This window comes from Macaca nemestrina, chromosome 8 (assembly GCF_043159975.1).
Source record: "Macaca nemestrina isolate mMacNem1 chromosome 8, mMacNem.hap1, whole genome shotgun sequence".
In the NCBI taxonomy this organism is placed as follows: Eukaryota; Metazoa; Chordata; class Mammalia; order Primates; family Cercopithecidae; genus Macaca; species Macaca nemestrina.
In genome coordinates, this window is record NC_092132.1 from 123,296,532 (window position 1) to 123,321,346 (window position 24,815).

General features: G+C 35.6%; 1 protein-coding gene across 12 annotated transcripts in view; it reads right to left on the minus strand.

Moving 5' to 3' along the window:
* Positions 1–24,815, minus strand: part of LOC105481956 (WRN RecQ like helicase) — a 139,230-nt gene that overhangs the window by 34,265 nt on the left and 80,150 nt on the right. For 11 of the 12 annotated variants that reach the window (XR_011607121.1, XM_011741746.3, XM_011741745.3 and 8 more), the window contains 5 exons: positions 22,615–22,789; positions 18,755–18,936; positions 14,268–14,369; positions 13,891–13,983; positions 7,523–7,664 (listed from right to left, as the gene is read on the minus strand). Coding sequence is in view for 10 of the 12 variants with exons in the window: in XM_011741746.3 (XP_011740048.2) it covers positions 7,523–7,664; positions 13,891–13,983; positions 14,268–14,369; positions 18,755–18,936; positions 22,615–22,789 (694 nt within the window). In the remaining 2 variants the exon portion in view is untranslated. Of the gene's footprint in view, positions 1–3,607; positions 3,733–7,522; positions 7,665–13,890; positions 13,984–14,267; positions 14,370–18,754; positions 18,937–22,614; positions 22,790–24,815 lie in introns of all 12 variants that reach the window. The other variant, XR_011607122.1, reaches the window with a different exon arrangement.

A 24,815-nucleotide genomic window follows, 5' to 3' on the forward strand; every position in this document is an offset into this window, starting at 1 on the left:
TCTGCTGTTTCTGCTGGCATGCATGATTGTGGAGGTATTTAATTTTTATAAAAAGTATTAGCAAAGAACCCAGCACACAATGACATGCTTCGTAAGTATCAACAGGCACCATTTTGTGGTTACAAATTATAGCAGGTTCACACTGGTTTACAGAGCATGCAAAGGTAGAACCTTCCTGATTATTACAGCTTCCTACTCAATGCAGTTTGGGGTTACGTGCTGTAGTGGAAGCTTCCCAAGTTGACAAATGGCTTCTTGATCACAGAAGAGGCCACAGTTCCCTTGGTGAACTATTTTACAGTGGAACCTTATCAACAATATTATAAGCCATTTAATACCGAGTAATAAATACCTTTCTGCTTAAATTCACTAGAATGATTATGAGCAACTTAAATTTCTATATAAAAATGCAATCTAAAATTTTAGAAAAAGGCAGACTATAACTCAACATTTTTACATTTCATATATACCCTAACAAAGGTTTAATAGTCAATTAAAAATCCAGGGATCAAAATTAAAAGGATACATAAAATGAGTTGCAGCAAACTTAACTAAGGCAACTATAGGGCTATTACAAGCATACTGGTTTTAGTGAATTGATGAAATCATTATGATTACAGGTTTATCTTTTTGAATGTTAAAAACGCGAATACAAGCCTTCTAAAACAGAACAAGAATGATATACTTAAATGTAAACATACATTGCTTTAATATCTGAGAATCTTCCCAAGTATATGAATGAAAACAAAAATAAATCACATCATAAATATTAATATGCTTATGTCATTTATTACTATTTCTAAGGTGTAGGTTTGCCAAAAAATAGGCTAAATAAGGGTGATCTTTCACAAAAAGGAAGGTAGGATGAAATTAGGTAAAGCAGGGTAAGTTCTCAACAGAGACAAATAGAGCAGTGACTATATATTGGATTTAAAACATAGGCTTCTGATAGGCATAGTTAAGAGAATCTGTACCATGCTCTCCTAAATCTTAACAATAAAAATAGAATAGACTTTTTTAATAGCTAAGGAATGAATTTTAGTGTCCTGATGATTCTATTTATTAAAATATGATCAGAACAAGATTTAGAGAAATATAAACACCCAGGTACAATCTGGCACCTTCTTCCTTGTTAACAAGACCCGTCTGTGCTAACCCTGACTTAGGGTTGATTTGAGTAGAACGCTTAAAAGTCAACCATATGTAGCATAAACAAGTCTAGAGATCAAATGTATGACATGAGAATTACAGTTAATACAAATGTACTGTATTTGGGATTCCTGCTAAATGAGTAGATTTCAGCTGCTTTTGCCACAAAAACAAGAAAATGGTTAACAATGTAAGATGATGGATATGTTAGTTTCATTATAGTAATCATTTTACTATATATAGGTAACCTGTAACATTATACTGTGTACTTTAAATATACATAATATAATTTATTTTTATAAGTAAAATAAGATAAAACATCATAGAATTTCAGAGCTGGAGGGAATGCTGGAGCTCTTTGATCTATCTTAGTCATTTTTACCCATATTGTTAACAAATTAACAGAGGTTCAAAGATGTTAAATGGTAGTCTAATGTCTCACGGTGTACCTATACTAAAGCTAGGACTAGAACATAGGCCTCCAGATGACTAGTTCTAATTTTTTTTTTTTTTTTTTGAGACAGGGTCTCTCTTTGTCACCCAAGCTGGAGTGCAGATGTGTCATCATAGCTCACCATAGCCTCAATCTCCTGGACTCAAGGATCCTCCCACCTCAGCATCCCAAGTAGCTGAGACTACAGATGTATTCCACGATGCCCGCTAATATTTTTTTAATTTTTTTTGTACAGATAGGGTCTCACTATGTGACCTAGACTGGTCTTGAACTCCTAGGCTTGAGAGATCCTCATGCCTTGGTCTCCCAAAGTGCTGGGATTACAGGCATAACAGCTAATTTTTTCTTCTTATACCACATGCGTGCACAAGCATCCACACGTACCGCTCCCCACACCCAATATACATACATGTGGGGGCTCTTGAGCTACATTACCTGCATTCAAGCCATAGCTCTGGCAAGTTACTTATCTTCTATTTTCTCATCTAATATGCATATATATTCATTTTTATCTCTTGAGGATACTATGAAGATTAAGTCCATAACCAGGACAAAGCCTGGCTCAGTAATATTAATCTGCTTTTTATTAGTTAACAGCTGATCCTTTAACTCAACCTGAATTTCTTCATCTAAGAGTAAAAAGCATGACTTGGTATCTAGTCGGGTTTCCTTCCCTGGAACAATTGGTAATGGTACTCTACATCTGCTAGGGGTTACCTCTGTAGTAGGAGATTCTATTCCTTGCAAACTAATAACACCAAAGGTATAAGTTCCCTAACTAGAATCACTAGCTCTCTAAATACTAAAAATTACTCTTCTGGCTTTTCCTTTCCTAAGCATTAAAAACCCATATATTAGGATGAAACAATGAGGTTTTATCTGATCAGTAGGGATTAACTGTCCCTTCCCCTCATGATCAATAACTATGAAAACTGTGTACTATGTGAATAAATTTACATTGTCTTGTTTCCATGGCAATCACCATGAAAAGGATGATATACCTTTGCTTTAAAACAAAGTATCTTTGTTTTAAAGGAATCATATTACGTTTTCAACTAGGAATCCAAACTAAAACAAGTAACATTTTAAAATATAATAATAATTAAAACATAATACAGTAAGAATTTTCAACAACAAATGCTTAATGATTTCTCACTCTGAACAAGGCCTTCTCTGTTAATTGCTTAAATGTTGTAGTTAACTTAATTTTGTAGGTTGTCCACCGATAGAGTAAAAACTGCCTACGATGAGAAAGCTGCTATACAGAACACAGCTTAGGGATTTGGGCATTCATTCATTCATCATTCATTCATTCAAGATAGGGTATTGCTCTGTCACCCAGGCTGGAGTGCAGTGGTGTAATCATGGCTCACTGCAGTCCTGAATTCCTAGATTCAATCAATCCTCCCACCTCAACCTCCCACAAGGAGGACTACATGCACACATCACCACTCGGCTTTTTAAATTTTTTTTGTAGAGACGGAGTCTTGCTATGTTGCCCAGGCTCATCTTGAACTCCTGGTCTCGAGCAATCCTCCCACCTCGGCTTCCCAAAGTGCTGAAATTACAGGTGTGAGCCACCATGTCCACTGGGCATAACAATACAAATTTAAAACTGCATGTTACAGCACAACAAATAGAAAAGACACTAGACTAGCAGGCAGGAAAGTCATTTGCTCATTCTGACTCTGGCACAAAGTAACAGTATGACCTAGGGCAGGTCATTCAGCTTTTACTTTAACTCAATCTCAACTACAGTAAAATCAGGCAATAGGGTTAAATAGTCTTTTTGCCAGTGTTAGCTCTAAGCAGGTATACTTCTGTGGGATGCCATCTCAAAAAGAGAAATTTTCAGGCCAGGCACAGTGACTAACGCCTGTAATCCTAATACCTCGGGAAGCCAAGGTGGGCAGATCACTTGAGGCCAGGGTTTCAAGACCAGGCTGGGAAACATAGGCAGACCCTGTCTCTACAAAAAAGTTAGCTGGGCATGGTGGCACGCACCTGTAGTCCCACGTACTCGGGAGGCCAAGGAAGTAGGATCGCTTGAACTGGAAACTTTGAGGCTGCTGTGACCTATGATCACGCCACTGTACTTCAGAGCCTGGGTGACATATCTCATTCTTTCCCTTTATAAACCAGGTGGAAAAATAAGGATCACTAAAACTGACATATCATGGAATGTGGAAATCTAATTGATCGGTGAATGTTAGAATAAAGAGAACTGACTGGCCAGGGTACCTGACCCAACATATCAGTTTCTGATAAAAGCGAAGTCTTTACACCAGTATCTGACAGAAAAAAAGAAGAAAAAGAGGAGAAGGGAAGGGAAGGGAAAGGAGGGGAGGGGAGGGGAGGGGAGGGGAGGGGAAGGGAGGGGAGGGGAGGGGAGGGGAGGGGAGGGGAGGGGAGGGGAGGGGAGGGGAGGGGAGAAAGAGAGAGGAGAGGAAAAGAAGACTTGCCACTTCTCCATATTAACCTCTTTAAAAGTCACAACTGCTTTCTGTACTGTGAATGCCACATTCTTCTCCACCCTTCCTCCCTCATTCTTCTCTGAATGACTGTCCAAATAGACAGTATCACACCAAAATCTACCATATATTCCACAAAAACAGGAAGTTCTAGTTATACCTTCACAGGTACTCCTCTGATTTCTCTAAACACCCTCTCTCTTCAGAACTTCAATAACATTTATATCTATTCACATGTCCCTTATCTGGTTCTCTGCTACATTACACTTATTTCTTCTTAAGTAACACCTTCCATACTAGACGAGGCGTCTCATCTAATTTAGCTTTGAATTCCCCCACAAAATGCAATACAGTGCCTTTTACAAAAATACATGTTTAATAACTAGTGGAAAAAATAGCCATAAACTCCAACTCAAGAAATTTTAAACTCAGCCTGGCACAGTGACTCTTAGTGCTTTGGGAGGCCAAGGGTAGGAGGATCACTTGAGCCCAGGAGTTTGAAACAGGCAGGGCAACAAGCGGAGACCCCATACCTACAAAAAAATTAAAAAATAAAAAAAACAGCTGGGTGTGGTGGCACCTGTGGTCCCAACTACTCTGGAGGCTGAGGTGGGAGGACTGCTTGAACCCAGGAGTTCAAGGCTGCAGCAAGCTATGATCACACCACTGCATTCCACCCTGGGCAACTCCTAAGTTTTTAAACTACAAAAAGTCCATAGCTACTGTTAAAAACACTTTAACTTTTTTGGGGGACAGGGAAGGCAGGGCGGGGGTGCTTTTTCCCAGTCACTACAGGCCAAAGAAGCTCACAGTTACAACTTTAGGGCTTCAGAAAGTCATTGTGAACTATAATTCCATGTACAAAATAAAACCAAAAGATAGTAATAATTATCTCTAGGAGTATATTTCATTCAGGTGAAATAGCTTGTCTAGAAAACAGGATGGATAATCCTCTCCCGTTGGATAGTGTGAAAATTACAAGAGTGATTAAAACTACCAGTAGTTTCAACAAATGTCTATAGTCAAATCATGTATCATCAAAACTACCGTCTAATTCTAGTGCCACGACAAGATTTGGCATTCTGCTAATGTGATCAGAAAAGAAGTTTCATTTAATCTCTCAGTTATGCAAATTAATGAGTGTGGTTTTATTTTCTAATCTATAAAATTAAGGTCATTGTATATCTTATCACATATTTATACAGAATGCTTAAAGATTTTTATATAGTAAGTTGTTTAGACAGGTAAAACAAAGTTCCTTAAGTAATACCTTTACTGTTTAATTTCTAATCAAACTTGCAGCTTAAAAACAAAATTTTAAACTCTATTCACAAACTCTTAGATAGGCTACATAACGGTTTATACTATTTAGAAAAAATCTTGTGTAAGAGAGAATTATACAACCGGGCTCAGTGGCGGCTCATGCCTGTAATCCCAGCACTTCGGGAGGCCGAGGTGGGCAGATCACAAAGTCAGGAGATTGAGACCATCTTGGCTAACACAGTGAAACCCCATCTCTACTAAAAATACAAAAAATTAGCCGGGCATGGTGGTGGGTGCCTGTAGTCCCAGCTACTTGGGAGGCTGAGGCAGGAGAATGGCATGAACCCGGGAGGTGGAGCGTGCAATGAGCCAAGATCACACCACTGCACTCCAGCCTAGGTGACAAAGCAAGACTCCATCTCAAAAAAAAAAAAAAAAAAAATTAAAAAAAAAAAGAGAGATAATTATATGCTGCTACTATATGTTACATATTTAATCTCTTTAAACTCCAATTATTCCCAATTTAAAATGTTTATTTTACAGATCAAAATCACATACAAAGATATTAATTTTTCCTAAGTTGGTTAAAGGGAACATTTTACTAAATTCTCAAAGGAATTATAATGATAATTTTAAAAACAATATCCCAGGATACCAAGATCACTGAAATGGGGAGAAAAAAAAATTGCCTTATTTTCATTGCATTTAGTGTCTACAGATTTTCATTAAGTGGTACTTTTAGAAAAGTTTTACTTTTGTCTAGCAAGGGTACTATAATATTTCACAAAGGATAAACTTCTTAATTTGAGGACTCCCAGAAGAGACTGTCAGTATAAGTGGTCTGATTTGGTTTTTTAATAGGTGAAATCTGATCTCTCTTGTGGCCAGTTCAAGTTTGTCAAGGAGCCTACTTAGACTTATTTGTTGATACTGGATATGGCTGGATTATAGCAAATTAAAACAAAAATAATTTTTATAAATTATACATTCAACTGGGATACAAAGGTTTTGAAGGTGATAGAGACAGAATGCATTTTCATAGATCTCAATTATATTTAAGCTGTCCCTTACAACTAAAATTCTTGTTATAAAAAATACAGTTTCACTCACAGCACCTAAAATAGTTCCTTAGGCAACACTTCTACTATTAAATTTCTAATCCAACTTGTGATTTACAAACAAAATGTTAAACTCCATTTAGAATCTAAAAACATCAGTACATGAAAAATCAACAGAAGTTTTCAATATATTTCATTAAAAGTATTTCACAACTAATTTAATAAGTATGTTCCTTTTTAAAAATACAAACTCAGAAAGTATTTACATGAAGCATTCAAGTATTTCACAAATAAATGCTTACCTATTCTACATTAGAAATGAGAATTTTAATCTCTAAAGTATATTTTAATAAGTATGCATATTTGCAAAGTATCCTATCTCTCGCTCTTGATTTATTCAGCCAATATCAGTGCGTAATACTTAGCTTTGCTTTTTATACTTCTAAATCGGGGGGAAAATCATATAAAGAAAAGGACTACAGAACAAGCTCTTGGACTGCAAGGGTCCGATCTTATTCACATTTGTACCTGTGGTTGTTTAGGAGAATACTGGAACATCAATTACTCCAAAAAAAGTAGCTGAATTTAACTGATTATTTATTCATTAGTAAAGGCAAAAACCACTATTTTCTTATAACTTTAAATACTTCCAATAGGAAACAGAAGGAAAAATAAATATGTCCCAAATATTGTTATTGAAATTAGACATTTACAAAATAATCCCTATAACTAAACTTTTCCTTGAAGAATTTAGTAGTTTTCTGGACAAAACGACAATTTTGTTTTACCTGTCCCTTGACACAATGAAAGTTAACTTTTCCTAATTATCCTAAGCAAGATGAGTCTAGGGATTCACAACAATGCAATGTGATAAACTAACACAATGCTTCTAGACTGAGCTGCAGAGCTGAACATAGTCTTGGAACATGAAAACAGCAGAAGATGCCATACACACGGGTTTTATCCAAAGTAACAAATGTAGTGTTTAACAGGAACTTAGTAAGATTCTGTGAGTTCCCAGTAACCCATCTGAAGTCAAAGCTACACTCATAATACTGCAAACCTCTGAAGAAAGTGTAATATAAGTAAAAGAAGATCTATGAAGGGAATTCACAAGGTATACTTACAGATCCTCGGAGAAATAAAATTGGAAGCCCAATTCCAAATTTTCCCCCTAAGATATCCACAGCAGACAAAAGCTGAAATGCTTGTGGACCAAAGTCCCAGGATGTATCCTCTGAGTCATCCATGGAATAGCAATGACCCAATCTAAATAAAAACAATAACATATGAAGAAAGCTTAGCCAAGGCATGTATCTTTAGAAATCAAAAGATTTAGCATAACAATTAGCCAAGTAAAAAATCTCAAATGCGCCAACTGCTTCAGAAGCTACGAATAAAGTTCATTATACCCGAGTATGTGAATATCAAAAATATGAACAATAAACTATTGTAGCATAACAGTTATGTTATGTTGATGGTTCTCAATCCTAGTGCCCTAGAAGCAAGTTTCATGGGAGGTACCTCAGACCACAGAAAGGAATAATGTTAATAACAGTACAAGCAAGCACAGTTGCTATATTTATAGCTAGAACAGCTGCACTTACTTGACCAATTATATAAATATTGGACTTTAGTGTTAAAGGTGTGTCGCAAAAAAAGATTTGTTGCAAACAAACAAACAAAAAGGCTTTCAGCTTAGAAAAAACACATCTCAGTTGCCTGGTACCTCTTTTGTGAAGCAGCAGCTGAGGAGACTGCCACACTCACCAGGGTCCACAAAAAGCCCAAGGAAAGAGTCAAGACTGAGAACAAGGATAATGTTCATTTGAAGGTGGTGGAGCAGGATGGCACTGTGGTGCAGTTTGAGATGAAGAGCCATGCACCACTTAGTAAACCAATGAAAGCCTATTGTGAGGGACAGGGTTTGTCAATGAGGCAGATCAGGTTTCAATTTGACAGGTAGCCAATCAACGAACCAGACACATCTGTACATTTGGAAGTGAGGCTTAAGATAAAACTGATGTGTTCCAGCAGCAGACATGGAGATGTCTACTAAAAGGGGGACGGGCTACTTTACTGCAGAACTGTGCTCTTCCAGACCAAGAATACAGTCTCAATTAGAAAGCTGTAATTTGGCCAGGCGTGGTGGCTCACGCCTGTAATCCCAGCATTTTGGGAAGTTGAGGTGGGTGGATCACTTGGGGTCAGGCGTTTGAGACCAGCCTGGTCAACGTGGTGAAACCCCATCTCTACTAAAAATACAAAAATTAGCCAGGCATGGTGGCATGCACCTGTAATCCCAGCTACTCGGGAGGCTGAGGCAGGAGAATGGCTTAAACCTGACAGGTGGAGGTTGCAGTGAGCCAAGATCACACTACTACACTCCAGCCTGGGTGACAAGAGCAAAACTCCCTCTTAAAAAAAAAAAAAAGGAAAAAAAAAGAAAGTTGCAGTTTGGTTCCACCACATCCTGACTACATAGAGTTTTCTCTATTCTTTCATTTCCCCCTTCCTCCTCCTTTTATTGCACATAAAGTATCTGGTGTATGTACACAAGCACACATTGCTTTGCTTTTTTTCTTTTTAAACTAAATAGATAATAGTATGTTTAGATTGACTTCGAATGGAGATGGGGTGGGGAAAAGAAGCATTGGTTCTGTGAAAAGACTCCCTTTGTCCCCTAGTGGCCTGCTCATTCAGCTCTTATCTTTATACTCCAGGATGTTATTTTGCTGTCACAGTTTTAGCAAAAAACAATATAAAAATCTTTGCATACCTTGTTCAATTGGAGAATTTTAACGTTTTTCATTAATCATTGTAAAACCAAGGACAATTTTACAACCGTTTTTATGTAGCTGTTATGTGTGGGGCAATCTGTCTTTAAGTAGAAATAAATTACTCTAGTAATAATAACTCCAAGATAGTTTTCCCTTAGTCAAGTGTCTTGTTTAAATAAACTTCTTGTTTAAAATGAAAAAAAAACCACCCAAATCCTATGCTATAAATTGTTAAACGCTAATGACTGTAAAATAACATGAATATTATAAACCTTTCATTTAGTAGATTTAGAAGTTAAATTCCTAAGTCACCCTTTGGGTAGATCTGAAATTATCATAAATTCAAATGAGAATTATTTAAGTAGGTTGAGAACAAAATCACTCATTAAAGAAAATCTACTATAGAGTTCAACTACCTAATTCAATTGCTTTCCTTAGAGTATCTTTGAAATAGCAATAAGAATGCATTCAATATCCAGATATAATAATGTTTGGGGAAAAAACTACGCTTAGGTTTATCCTCCTATTCTAATCTCTTTAGTGAGATGCTTAGCTGATAAATTTTCTTTTCAATTATGGGTATTTCAAGCTATCAAACTCCCACAAAGTACTGTTCATGCTGCCTCTTACCAGATTTTTTGTTGTTATTGTTAAAATTTTGTAGAGATGGGGTCTCATTATATTGCCCAGACTGGTCTTGAACTCCTGGCCTCAACTGATCCTCTCTCCTCAATCTCCAAAGAGCTGGAATGACAGGTGTGAGCCACTGGGCCCTTTTACCAGTTTTTTTTGTTTTGTTTTTTGTTTTCCTTTTTTTTTGAGACAGAGTGTCGCTCTGTTTCCAGGCTGGAGTGCAGTGGCCCAATCACTCACTGCAACCTCTGCCACCCGGGTTCAAGCGATTCTCCTGCCTCAGCCTCCAGAGTAGCTGGGACTACAGGCGCCCGCCACCACGCCTGGCTAATTTTTTGCATTTTTAGTAGAGATGGGGTTTCACCGTGTTAGCCAGGATGGTCTCGATCTCCTGACCTCGTGATCCACCCGCCTCGGCCTCCCAAAGTGCTGGGATTACAGGCATGAGCCACTGCGCCCAGCCCAATACATAAGTTTTCAGAAAAATTCCATGCATGTTTAAGGAGGGAAGTCTTTCAGGCTTCTCAATCAGTGTGCTTACAACAAGTGAGTTGTAAGTGTGCTGAAAGGTTAATCACTCCAGATCTTAGGGTTTTGGACAGAAACTGAACTCTGACAATTAGCTCAGTGTGTTACATACACATATCATTTGCTATGTGGGTCATGAAGTAAAAACACTGGAGACACACTGCTATAGTTGCTCGGTCTAGGGCTCTATATACTATGTATCCGATAAATCAAACTTGTTACTATGTTGGCCAAATTTTCTATAGTGTACTAATCTTTGGATTGTTTACCCTAACAATAACAAAAAATTATATCAAATTCTTCCACTTTGATGGTGGATTTATTGATTTCTCCACCTCTTCTGTCAGTTTTGTGCTTTATGTATTTGCTGGATTTTTAAGTTTTTTTTTTTTTTTAATAGAGATGGGGTCCTGCTATGTTGCCCAGGCTGTTCTCAAAGTCTTGGGTTCCAGCAATCCTCCTGCCTCGGCCTTCCAAAGTGCTGGGACTACAGGTGTGAGCCTCCACACCCAGACAAGTTTTTTTAAATTATTATTCATTTATTTTTTATGTGAGACAGAGTCTTACTCTGATGCCCAGCCTGGAGCATAGTGGTGCCATCACAGCTCACTGCAACTGCAGTCTTGACCTTCCAGGCTCAAGCGATCTTCCCACCTCAGCCTCCAGAGTAGCTGGGACTAGAGGCACATGACATGACACTATGCCTAGCTAATTTTATTTTATTTTATTTTTTACTTTTGTAGAGACACAGTCTCACTTTTTTGCCCAGACTGGCCTCAAAAATCCTGGTCTCAAGTGATCCTCCCACCTCAGCCTCCCAAAGTACCGATACTACAAGTGTGAGTCACTGCACCAGGCAAGTTACTCTTCGTTGGTTGTGTGTGTGTGTGTGTGTGTGTTTTTCAAAGGTGCATAGAACAATTCTGTCCTCTTAGTGAAGGAACTATTTGCCATTACACAGAGAACAACTCCATCCCTAATAATGCTTCTTTTGTCTTACAGTAATGCAGATATTGAACTTATGTATGTAGCTAACCCAACTAGGTAAATAATTTGTTTTTATTTTATTTTTTCAATTAACATAGGCAAATTGGTTGTATGTATGTGTAAAGTTCTACAAATTTTAAGACATCCATAGATTCATCTAACTCCCATCACAATCAGGGCACGACAAATCTATCACTCCAAAATACTGCCTTGTACTATCCTTTGGAATCATACCTTCTCCCTCCCCCTAATCTCTGATAACCACTGATCTTTTCTTCATCCCTCTAGTATAGTTTTATGTCTCAAAGAGTATTATATAAATGGAATCGTGCTACAGAATTGGTATTATTTTGTCTTCTGAATGTTTGGTAGAATTTGTCATTGAAACTCTTTGGGCTAGGGAATTTTATTTTCAGAGATTTTTAACATAGAATTCAATCCCTGTAATGGTTGTAACGCTATGTAGGTTATCTAATTCAGTGTAAGTTTAATTAGCTTGAGATTATCAAAAAATTGATCCATTTCGTCTAGATTATTAAAGTTATGTTCTGAGTTTTTCAGTGTTCCTTTATCATCCCTGGTAATACCTGGGGGGTCTGTAGTGAAATTCCCTCTTTCATTCCTGGTCTTGGTCTTCTGTGTCTCTTCTCTTTCTGTCAGTCTTGTTAGAAGTTCATATCATTTTTGTTGATCTTCACATAGAATGAGCTTTTGAGTTCTTTGATTTTTCTCTATTGTTTTTTCCATTTTCTATTCATTGACAATGAATGCTGCATGCTGCTTGGTTTGTTTTTATTTTTATTTTTATTTTTTTGACATAGGGTCTCACTCTGTCACCCAGACTGGAGAACAGTGGTATGACCATAGCTTTTCTATTCATTGACTTATGTTCTTTATTATTTCCTTCTGTTTGCTTCCTTTTAATTTATTTTGCTCTTATTTGCTTGTTGCTTAAGATGGAAGCTTAGGTATTGATTTAAGACCTTTCTTCTTTTATAATATAGGTATTTAATACTATAAATTTCCTTCTCAGTATTGCATTAGCTGCATCTCACACATTTTGTATTTTCATTTCATTCAGTTCAAAACATTTTCTGATTTGCCTTGAGACTTCCTTTTTGACTCATGCATTTATTTAGATGTGTGTTATTTAATTTCTAAGGTTTAGAGACTTTTTTGTTATTTTTCTGTTATTGCTTTCTAGTTTAATTCCATTCTAGTGAAAAAATATACAAATACAAGATTCTTAAATTTGTTAAGGTTTATGACTCTGAATATGATCCCTGTTCATGAATATTGCATCTGCACTTGAAAAGAATGTGTACTCTACTGTTGTTGGGTAGAATGTTCTATAAAAGTCAATGAGATCCAGCATGTTGATAGTCCTGTTCATTGCTTCTATCTTCTTACTGATTTTTTGGTCTGTTAGTTTTATTGATTATTGAGAGATGTTGGAAGTCACCAAATTTAACTGTAGGTTTCTCTATTTCTCCTTTTCGTTCTGTCAGTCTTTTTGTTAAGTAGATATATATATATATCTCTACATATACGTGTGTGTGTGTGTGTGTGTGTGTGTATATATATTTAGGATGATGTCCTCTTGGTCGTGATGATTAATATTATGCATGAACTTGGCTAGCCTATGATGTTCAGTTGTTTGGTCAAACACTAACCTAGATGTTGCTGTAAAATACTTTGTAGACGTGATTAGCATTCACAATCAGTTCACTTTAAGCATAGATTACTGTCAGTAATGTGGGTGGGCCTCATCCACTCAGTGGCAGGAATAAAGGGTAAAAACTAGGTTCGCTAGAGAAGAAATTCTGCCTCAAGACTGCAACATCACCTCTTGCCTGAATTTCCAGCCTATTGACCTGCTCTACAAATTTCAGACTTGCCAACCCTCACAATTTCATGAACTAATTCTCCAAAATCAGTCCCCTCATCCCTCTCTCCCTACATTTGTTCTTCCTCTCCCCCGCATATATAGCATATATATATGTGTGTGTGTGTATATATATGTATATATATGATATCAATGGTCCTGTTTCTCTGGTGAACCCTGACTGATACATTGGTGAAATGATTCTTTTACATCATATAGTATCCTTCTTTATCCTGATAATATTCTTTGCTCCAAAGTCTCCATTGTCTGATATTAAAGTAACAACTCCAGCTTCCTTTTGATTAATGTTTTCATGGAATGTAATGTTTCATTCTTTTTTAAACTTATCTATATAATTATAGTGGATTTCTTGTGGACAACATATAGAACAGGGTCATGTTTTTAAACCAATTCTTACAACGTACGCCTTTAAATAATATTTTAGGTCATTTACATTTAATATAACTATTGATATGTTTTGATGTAGGCCTACCATTTTATTGCTTTATCTATTTTTGAAGCAAAGTACTTTAATATTGTTTGCTTTCTCTTATATCTAAATATATTCCTTGTTTTGTTTAAAAAACTGAAATACTTATCATTCAACAAAAATTCAATTAAATATGAAAAGGAAGAGAAACAAAGACTTTTAGAATGTCCATGTATAATAAGAAATCTTTACCTGGACCTGCAATTATCACAGCATTTTTCAGTTCCCGTAATTCCCAAGGAGGCTTTTTGTACTTGTTTGTCCTCAAAATGAGACAAGATGATTCTACGCAAGACAAAATTTTAAATTAAAAAAAAGAACAGAAACATATATGTTAAGTTCATTCCTGAAAATAATGAGGTAAAATCATCATTAATTGATTCACTTGGGACCTCATTATTTGACTTCAGTTTATTCAGACACAAAGAAGTTAGCCTTAAAAATTCAGCACGCATATAACAGCAACAAAATATTTTTTCAAAATACGGACAACTATTTAGCCAAATTGTTTTCTTAAAAGAGCATCATTCATAAATCCATGTTATTGGCATAAAATAAATAATACATACTGTCTCCTACATCTGCTAGAATGAAGATATTTTTCCATCTTTGCCATCATCTTTAATTTGTATAATCGAAACTTCTCATTACGTATCTCAGTAAGGAGATGCCTGTTGATTAAAAACATCACAGGAATATGTAAAACTGTATTGGCAACTTTCCTACTTTTTATTTACTTATTTATTACTATTTATTTTTCATTACCTACAAAACCCACACCCCATCAAGATAAAAAACATTTCTAGCATCTCAGAAAGTTCTGTTGTATTCCTTTCCAGTCAATGCCCCCAACAAGAGGTAAACATTTTTCTGATGTTATAAAAATTGTTTTTGAAAAACTTCCTGTGTCCAAGTATCAATTCTTTAGCTGCTTTGAAAAAGTATCATAAACTCTAAGGTTTTTCATTTCAATTTACATGTCATATACTTTTTGGATTCAAATAAGGCTTCTACAATTTATTAATTTTTACTTTTTCCCAGTAAAAAGGTAATTCTTTATTTTAATTTATTTTGTATGAGAAACTAAAAGCATTGATGTAAGGAATACTGAAAGAAGCTCAAATTTGACCTTTATCTCTATCAGCTCTTCAGGACTTCTTGCCCTCCAAAACTGTCTCTTAGTATTATGGGTTATTATGGGACACCAGTAAAGTATTAGAATTAAGTTCCTTTCTCAATCAATTATAACTGATTTGTTTGCCATATCAAATTTATTCAAAATTGTTAAATAACATTAAAGAGGTGTTTGTGTTTTTTAAAGTCAATGCTGCCATAATTCATCGTGACTCTGTTAATTTCTAGTCTTCTGTGAAGAGAGCCCATGAATAGCAAATATCAGATGACAACAATCTCCCAAACAGCTTTGCATATCTTTGCAAGAAAAAAGTCCATGTTAACTAGGTTTCAGATATTTCAAAAGAAAGCAATGATTTACTTGTAATATCTAAGGGACAGCATTAGTAAAATCCCCATCAAAATAAACTTCGCTCACTAATAATTTGACTATTCAACCTTCTGACTGATTAAATACCTCTGTATAATTCTCAAGGAGTTCTGGAAAGTCTGAAGACACAAATGATCCGTTATTCAAAAACATTCTTGTCATCTGAAACCACCAGCCACCATGCCCTTCCATGTAATTATCCCCAAAGTCTCTTCCAACTGTTGACTCTAGCTCCTAGGTTAACCATATACAGTTCCTCCTTATTCACAAGGGATACATTCCAAGACCTCCAGTGGATGCCTGAAGCCACAGAATAGTACCAAATCCTGTATGTATTATGTTTTTTCCTATATGTATATACCTATGAAAAAGTTTAATTTATAAATTAGGCACAGTACTCTTGTGCTTTGGGGCCATTCTTTTTTTTTTTTTTTTTTTTTTTGAGGCAGAGTCTCGCTCTGTAGCCCGGGCTGGAGTGCAGTGGCCGGATCTCAGCTCACTGCAAGCTCCGCCTCCCGGGTTTACGCCATTCTCCTGCCTCGGCCTCCCGAGTAGCTGGGACTACAGGCGCCCGCCACCTCGCCCGGCTAGTTTTTTGTATTTTTTTTAGTAGAGACGGAGTTTCACCGTGTTCGCCAGGATGGTCTCGATCTCCTGACCTCGTGATCCGCCCGTCTCGGCCTCCCAAAGTGCTGGGATTACAGGCTTGAGCCACCACGCCCGGCCCTGGGGCCATTCTTAAGTAAAATAGGCGTTACTTGAACACAAACACTGCAATACTGCAACAAGTGACTAACAGACAGGGAGTAAATACAACGTGAATGCACCGGACAAAGGGATGATTCTAAGGGAGTCGAAGCTGATTGAGTAGGATGGCACAAAATTTCATTACACTACTCAAAACCACCACTGATTTAAAACTTTAAAAGAAATAATTAAACTGATTTAATTATTTCTGGAATTTTCTATTTAACATTTTGGACGTGGGTGTAACTAAAACTACAGAAAGTGAAAATGCAGGTAAGGGGGCCCACTGTAATCTCATTCTTTCTACCTCAAGGAATAAAAATCAGTTCTTTTTTGCTTTATTTTATTTGTTTTGTTCACCTCGTTTCCCTCCTATAGAAAAAAAACAAGAAAACAAACGCCCACACTCTCAGAACTGGATCCTTCCCTGTATTTGGTTCAGATGACCTACATTTAACTAATCTCATCAGTGTCAGGACAAATTTGAGAAAACAAAACTATAACTCTTAAAACAAATAAATAAATAAATACGTATTCTTCTTTTGGGACTACAAAAATAAGTCCGGTATTCCACAGAAAAAGACAATTTGAAAATAAGAAAAATTCTAAATCATTCATGGAAATCATTTGGATCCAGTGAAAGATCTATTGGACCGAGATCATTTTGCAAATTATTCTCTCTTAAAAAAAGATTACAATAACTTTGGGGTTTGACTATTTAAGGTAACAACAAATGCAGACATTGGGACTTTGCCTGTGGTATGAATTCTGCAATTAAAAATATAAATTTACATGAAGATTACATGATGACTGGACAAGTTTCTTCTCTCAGTGATAAGAATTATGGCATAAGATAGAGTCTAAAAATTTTCTGAGTAACTGACCTTTCCAGGTGAGAACCAGCAACTTCATTTATTCTTAGACTTTCTAGTTTTTTCTAGAAGAGTTGTCACCAGGATGATACAGAGCCCTCCTGAATCCTTGCTCAATTCTTTCTTATCCTGATTAATCCTGTAGTTTTAGTTTCCTCAGGATTGATGTAAAGGGTAACCTGTCTGTACTCAAAATTCAAGTCTGGGTTTCTGGCACCACTATTTGATTTGAATCACTGTTACTTCCTATTAAATCTTAATGAGATAACCATTTAAAATATCTTTTAAGACCCAGAGAAACAAGAATTGTATTTATTGATGAACCTTCAAACGCACAGTATAAAACTGGATATTAATGTCCTCAGTACCTTTAACAAAATACACAAAATCAGAACTGGTAGGAATCAACTTATGTTTGATATATTCCATATTTAATAGTAACATGCACAGCTGTGTTCTATCCCAATTATTTAAATTAGTTCATAAGAAGCTTGACAGATACAACTGTCTAAAGGAAAACAAGAATTGTTCTGTACAAAAAAAGGATAGTTTTGTCATCTTCTATATTAAGGAAAAGCTACTGACTACTCAGAAGGAAAACCTTAAAATTTGCATCAAACATTTTTACCTAATTAATTCCTATTCTTCTTTCAGATCTGAACCATCACTTCCACAAAGAAGCCTTATCTGAACTTTTTAACTTGGGAAATACCACACAACATTATATATTCTTACTACTCAATACAATTTCCCCTTCATAACACTTAACACAATTATAATTTTAAATATGTTGCATGATTCCTTTTTTAAAAACTTTTGATTGTTAACATTTTCAAACACAAAAGGAGAACAGTAAAATGAAGCCTATGTATCCATAGTTATGTGATTCTCTAAAGAACTACCATTCCCATTATACTGAATTCTGTGGAAGCAGGTACTTTGCTTTTCTTTACTGTTATATCTCCCACACACAGCATAGTTCATGGAACACAGTGGACACTCAAAAACACATTGTTTAATAATGCATAAAAACAAAAACTGTACTGGGAGGCACTCTCTGATCATTTTACTAAAATAAGCTAATATGTCCATTCAAGATCTCAACGTATTCAGCTACACAAAGGTGTACTCTGAAAATACTTCATCAGCTTGGCAGCCCCACTGGTTACCATGTATAGGTTTTTCTCCTGAGATTCTTTTTCCTATGGATGAAGGAACAAAGTTGGTAAATGCTGCCCAGAAATCTTTTCAAGATAATGTTTTCCTTTACAATAAAAATGTCATAGAACTTAAGCGCCAACAAACTACTTGTTGAGTACTTAAGTAGCATGGCTCTCCTGTACTTAGATATTGAACACTTAATATTGATTTATGGCAGTCTATCAGTACAGTGCAACACAATGAGTCACACACAGTCAAGGAGAACTGTTAATGGTCTCACGGAACTAACCAAGGAAACAAATAGTAACAAGAGTCAAACAGGGATTGAGAGAAGTCCTCTGGAATAATCACCACTGAAGCATGGGAAGAAAGAATCAGTAACAAAATCAGTGGTAGCTGAAGTAACTATGGCTGAAGACATGGCAACTTGACAGGATCTGAGAAGGGGAAAAGAACTTGTTCATTAATGCACAATGGTAGGAAAGTATTCCATAGGATCTCTGTTACAGGCCCAAGTATTGTCCTGATTTAGTTAATTCCTCACACTAAGGCATGCTGAAATTAGCTCATCTCCTCCAAGTGGCAACTCTTACCACAAATGTTCTTCCTCCATGTCCTCTGGATTTGGGGAGGTTTATTTTTTTCTTTTTTTTTTTTTACTTTAAATGCACTCACAAATTACTTGGAATACTGGAAATAGCCTCTAACACTTTCAAGGTTTATATGGAAAGAAAGAAATCTGCAAGAGTAAAAACAATAAATGCTTTTTTACCTATTTAAGTTAATGTCTGCAGGAGCCCAGAGGATATGACAAGAACTTTGAAGTCCATCACGACCAGCTCTACCAATCTCCTGATAATATGATTCCATTTCCTTAGGAGCACCGTAATGAATGACTTGGCGGATGTCAGCTTTATTAATGCCCATTCCAAAAGCTATGGTAGCTATGACACACTGAGAATAAATCACAACACAGTTTGACAAACATATTTAGTGGAATGAAAACCTTACATTTATACCTTTTTGGAAAAGTAATTTGTTCATTAACTTAAGTCCCTGGTACAAAATGGAATTTAATGTGATTTCGACTATCATTTATAGATTATCTACCTGCCTGATTTACAGATTAAGGAATGGTGACTAGAAATGAGGTTTCTGTTCACTCTCTATAAAAAATAATAAATAAAGTGGTTTATCTGAACTTCTATGAACACAAGACACAAAAGAGCCTCAAAATATTTATTGTATTAAAGAAAACTTTTGCATTATAGCGAAGTTGCAAGTGTCCTTACCTGATTGCAGAGCATCTTAACATTCTCTAATATTAACCTAAGATGGAAGTTTCTCATTAAAGATGGTGGGATGAAACATGATGCATTATCTCTGCATCTTTAAGAGGGTAAAATTGATAGAATGTCTCATATCTATGAATATACTGAGGTAAATTTACACCTTTGTGGGAAATTTTAGGGAAGAATTAGTGAGAAGACATAGAAATTTTTTTCTTAGGTATTAACAATAAAAATACAAATAGATAAGAAAAAAATAGCCATAATATACTACATGGCTCAGGGATTATAAAAAGCATTTACAGAGTAATAATTATGTAAATCGTATACACTGATCTAGCCAAAATCATGATATAAACATATTAGGAGGAAAGGGGGTTAGAAATACATGGACAAGGTAAGAAAAAAGGGCAGTAAAGAATGTGAAAGAGAGCTAACCTTTCATCTTTCAGAGAGAGGAGTCGATAGATAATGCCTACAACTAACACACAAATAAACAAAAAATTAAATAGGAGCCATGTATGTAAACTATGGCACGATATAGTGGTAAAGTACCAAAAGAATCAGCTAAAAAGGTTGGGAGTTGGAAATAGAAGTGGGAAAGACATGAGGCCTTGAAGCTTTTCACTATAAGCACAGTAGACCTATTTGTATGCCATTTCATAAAGAAGGATTACATGCTAAGTGGACCAGGAATACGAAAGGAAGAAAAAAGAAGGAAAGAAGAAAAGAAAGGAGGGAGGAAAGGAGGAAATGCTGAATAAGTAAAAGAAAGTATGACAAACATGAGAAAAAAGTAAATATAGAAATGAGTGTCATACTAAGTAAAAGCTCTGGCTGTATGAGACTCAGTAATTTTGTTATATTTAAGGGTCAATAAGCAACAAAATAATAATTCTAATTTTAATTATATAATATTATTTTTAGGTGAGATACACCTATTTTACAGACATGATTTTCAAACTATCCTTATAAACTCTCAGGTGTAAAGATATTTTATCAACTAATTTATTCACAACATCATTCCTAAAAAGAAAGGACTCAAGGCATCTTGAAAGGGGAAATTAAATACAAAAAGACACAAAACTAATAAAAGTGAGGAGTAAAAGTAAAAATGAATGGTTAAGACTAAAAACGCCTATCTGCATGCAAATGTGGTTGGAACTGGTTACAAAAATAAGAAAAGTATACTTTTTTCTAAAATTAGAAAATCTAAGATTCTAAGCATCACTCAGTCTAAGACATTAAGAGCTACGGGGTCACCTCCACTTTTAGACCCACACTAAGGTATTATAGCAACTGTAAAAACACACCAAAGTGAACATCTAGAATTCTCTACATTATGCATTCAGTAGGTATTCAATTCTCGGTAGCAAGTAATCAATTGCAGGAACACCTGACCTTTCTAGATAGATGATGAAACGTATTTTCATCATCTTTACAAAGTGTTTGAGAACTTTTAATGCAAATATGAAGCTTCTGAATTCTTTATAACGGCCAAGTAGGAGTACATTGGGCCAGCTGTCAGATAAAACAGAGTATCTGATATCCACGTAGGGAGAAAAAAACAGTATCAATTTTTAAATTTTCGTAATGTGGAAAAAAATTTGTGGAATCCTGCCACAGAAAGGGAAAATACCATGACATATACACACATGTACTCTTCCAGAAAATGATCACTGTGAAGTTTCCTAAGCCATTTTTCAAAGCATTAATGGTTTAATGAAGCTGTGTATTGGCAGGAAAATCAGGCGCATCCAACGAAGTCTCCTGTCACAACGTAACATGAATAAAGATTGTACTCTTTCATGTTCTGGGAGATGTTTTACTTTAAATGAATAATTACTAATACATTAAGATAGAAGAAACCATTGGTCAGTTAATGGCTTGAAGACTGATTAAGATTCAGTAGTAGCAATAGCAGCTAATAAATGTTATTTGACAATATTCAAGACACTGAAATAACAGAACAAAAATATAAACACTGAAGAATTTGGATAAAATTTCTATTCTAAACCGCTGTGAATGGTATTCCTATCTTTGGAAAGAAGGGAAAGAGAGACTAGATGCTTTCAGGCGGGTATGCATTACAGTATGACTATGTGTAGTGAACTTTAGAGACAGTGAACATGAACCATGCTTAAGCTTTTCAACAACATTAGCTAAGCGTGGATAACAACTAGATATCAGAAAGAGAGATGGATAGAGAGGAAATGGATGACCGGTGGGACAGAAAATGCGAGAGCTGACTTTAAATTCTTAACTTCAGGGGAAGGCTCTTACCCGGACTTATAGTGACAGAGTGAGGATTTCATATTGACAGTGTCAAGTTGTTGACTTAAACCTACTCATGTGCCTTGAACTTAAATCCTCCAAAATAAATCCTCTATGACACCCACTGAGCCACTCCAATCAGGACAGGAACTATAGAATTTCACAATAACTGCATCGATACCCTCTCCCTTCTTCAGTGTCTCTTCTTCAAATCAATCCAACTTATTGCTGCCAGTCTCATGTTTCTATAATCCCATTACCTTGTTTAAAAACACAGAGTAATACATCATGATAATCTTCAAATGATTCTTCGGCACTCCAAGGATTATAAGATCCCAATAGGCAGTGTCTTCAAGGTCTGGAGACTCTTGGACCTCCTTTTCCCTCAAATTAACTTCAGCCAGAGTTATTCTACTTTAATCTGTTTTACCTATTACATAAAATTGTATTTAAACTAAAAATTCTAAGGCTAAAGTAGTCAGGGAAAACTAGCAGGTATATGATACTAAGCCCAGACTGCTTCTTTGCAAGTGTTAAAGCCATCTATAACCTGGCCAACCAACCCACTCAACTGTTCTCTCAAGTCTCCAACTGTTCTACCCTGCCTCTTTGTGCCATTCCTACCCCACATTCTGTTTCCCTCCAACCATTCCAAACCAGTCACAATTTCCTGAGCCCAGTATGTGTTCTCATATCAAAGTGTCTTTGCACCTGTTAGTCCTTCTTCCTGGAATTCTATGACCAATTCCTTTCCCCTCATCACCTACAGGTCTGGCATACTTAAAAACTTCTGTTTACATGTTTGGACTCTAACTGATTTTTCCTGGATGGACCACCCCCATTACACAACTACCCTGACAGAGCTATTCCTCCCTCCTCTGTGCACCTAAGCACTAGGTACAGATTGCTATTTACACCAATCTGCAAGTTTGTTCTCCCACACTTATCAGAGGGACTGCTTTATGTTCAACACAAAGAAAGTATTCAATAAAGATCTGGTAAATAAACATTTGAGAAATATCTACTTCCACTATGAACAATGGAGAGCAATGATGATTGATCCTCATACCTGAATTTCATCTCTCACAAACCTATGATGAACGTCTCTCCTTCTGCTAAAACTCATGCCCGCATGGTATGTTTCACAGGATAGATTCAGTTTCCTAAGTTCAGCTGTAACTTGTTCTGTCATTTTTCTAGAAGGACAGTAGATGATTGTCGGACCTTCAAATTCCCAGTGGGAACTAAAGAAAAAGAAGAACAAAACAGCAAACATATATATTGTATATATGCTTCAGACCAGTTTGGGTTTTATCTTATTTAATTTTTCTACTTTCTAAAGAAAAGACTAAAGGAAGAAAGCCTATCAAAAATAATTATATATTTAAGTGCATGAAAATTTAAAACACTATAGAGAATCAAATGTCCAAATGAATGGTGTGAAGTCCCCAAAACTCACGTTTTGACAGTTTCAGTTCAAATTAAAGCTAAAACCAGAAGCAAATTTATTTGTTTTAGCTGAAACCTTGATAAAAACTTTTAAACAACAGACACAAATACTTTGGGGAATGCAAGGCACCAGATTAACAATTAGTCTGGTGAGAGTTTACAAAGGAGTATGCATAAAACTTGTTACAATGTTCTTATTCTCTCATGATAATAAAGTTGAGTTTCTAAATGTTTACTAAAGCAAGAGCTTTCTTATAATATTGAAAGATTGCATTTACAGTTCAAAGAAGTATTTACTAGTAATCTTGAGACTGAATGTTATAGAAAACATCTATTAGAATGTATTTTGTAGAAACTTGTGCTTCTTTATTAAAAGTGTAAACAATTTCCATAGAAGTATAAACAACTTAAAAGTTCAATTTCCATGGAATATTTTACTTAATGCCTAAAAATATTCATTTACATAGCTGCATTCATTTATGCTGACAATATAAAAAAGACTACAGTATTTTAGATTTAGGAAAAGTTATTTAATTTCAATTGCATATAACTTTTGATCCAATTTCAATTTTAGGATTCTAATTTACAAAAATATTTGCTTATTGGCCAAAAGATAAATGCAAACAAATATTTACTGCAACACTATAATAGTAAAAAGTAATCTAAATGTTCATCATTATCTATATTCATACGGTGAAATATTAAGCAAACATTTAAAAATTAAACATTAAAAAAATTGTAAAACCTTTAAGGACTATGGCAAAAGCCACTGAAAACTTAAGCAGAGGAAAAACGGCAATAATTTCACTACAAGAGTCATACTGAATAAACTGCTCAAATCTATTTTTGACAGCAACCGAATGGGCTTCAATATCAAAAATTCACAGTAAACTACTTAATGGAGTGAAAAAATACAAGTTTTTTTTAGTGTATAAAAATCTTATTTTAAGGCCGGGCACAGTGGCTCACACCTGTAATCCCAGCACTTTGGGATGCCAAGGCGGGTGAATCACCTGAGCTCAGAAGTTCGAGAACAGCCTGGCCAACATGGTGAAACCCTGTCTCTACTAAAAATACAAAAATTAGCAGGGCATGGTGTCATGCGCCTGTAATCCCAGCTACCCAGGAGGTCGAGGCAGGAGAATTGCTGGAACCCAGGAGGCAGAGGCTGCAGTGAGCCAAGTTCCCGCCACTGCATTCCAGCCTGGGCAACAGAGCAAGACTCCATATCAAAAAAAAAAAAAAATCTTATTTTACAAACCTGTTTTCAAAGAAGAAAAAACTACTCACCAAAACCTAGATATTGTAATATCCTATATAGTAAGACTTTAATTTAAGAAAAGGCAATATATTGAAATATAGTAAAGAGAGCAAAGATACTTTAAATGAAAAAAAAAATTGCAGAAATAATGGGTATAGTATGCAACTATTTCTGTATCAACTTAACAACAACAAAAAAACTACAACTGTATATATGCACAGCAGGAGAGTCAGAGAAAGGAAGTCTACATAACTAAATGCCAAAATACCAACAGTGATCACAACTGAGGAATGGAATTGGAAAATTGGAGTCCTTTTCAGTTTATATGCAAGTGTTGTTCAAATTGATATTGACTATATACCACTCTTTTTTAAAAAAGGTGGAAAATATGTAAAAATTTGAACTTATGTAACAGATAAATCAAAAGAGTAAAAATTCCTATTACAAAAGGAGTCATTACTTTGCCAAGTGATTTGGCTAAAGACTGTTATTTCCTCTTAATTTTCTGAGGGGAGAAAATTCTAATCTAATCTAACCACTAAATTATATGAGAGATTCAT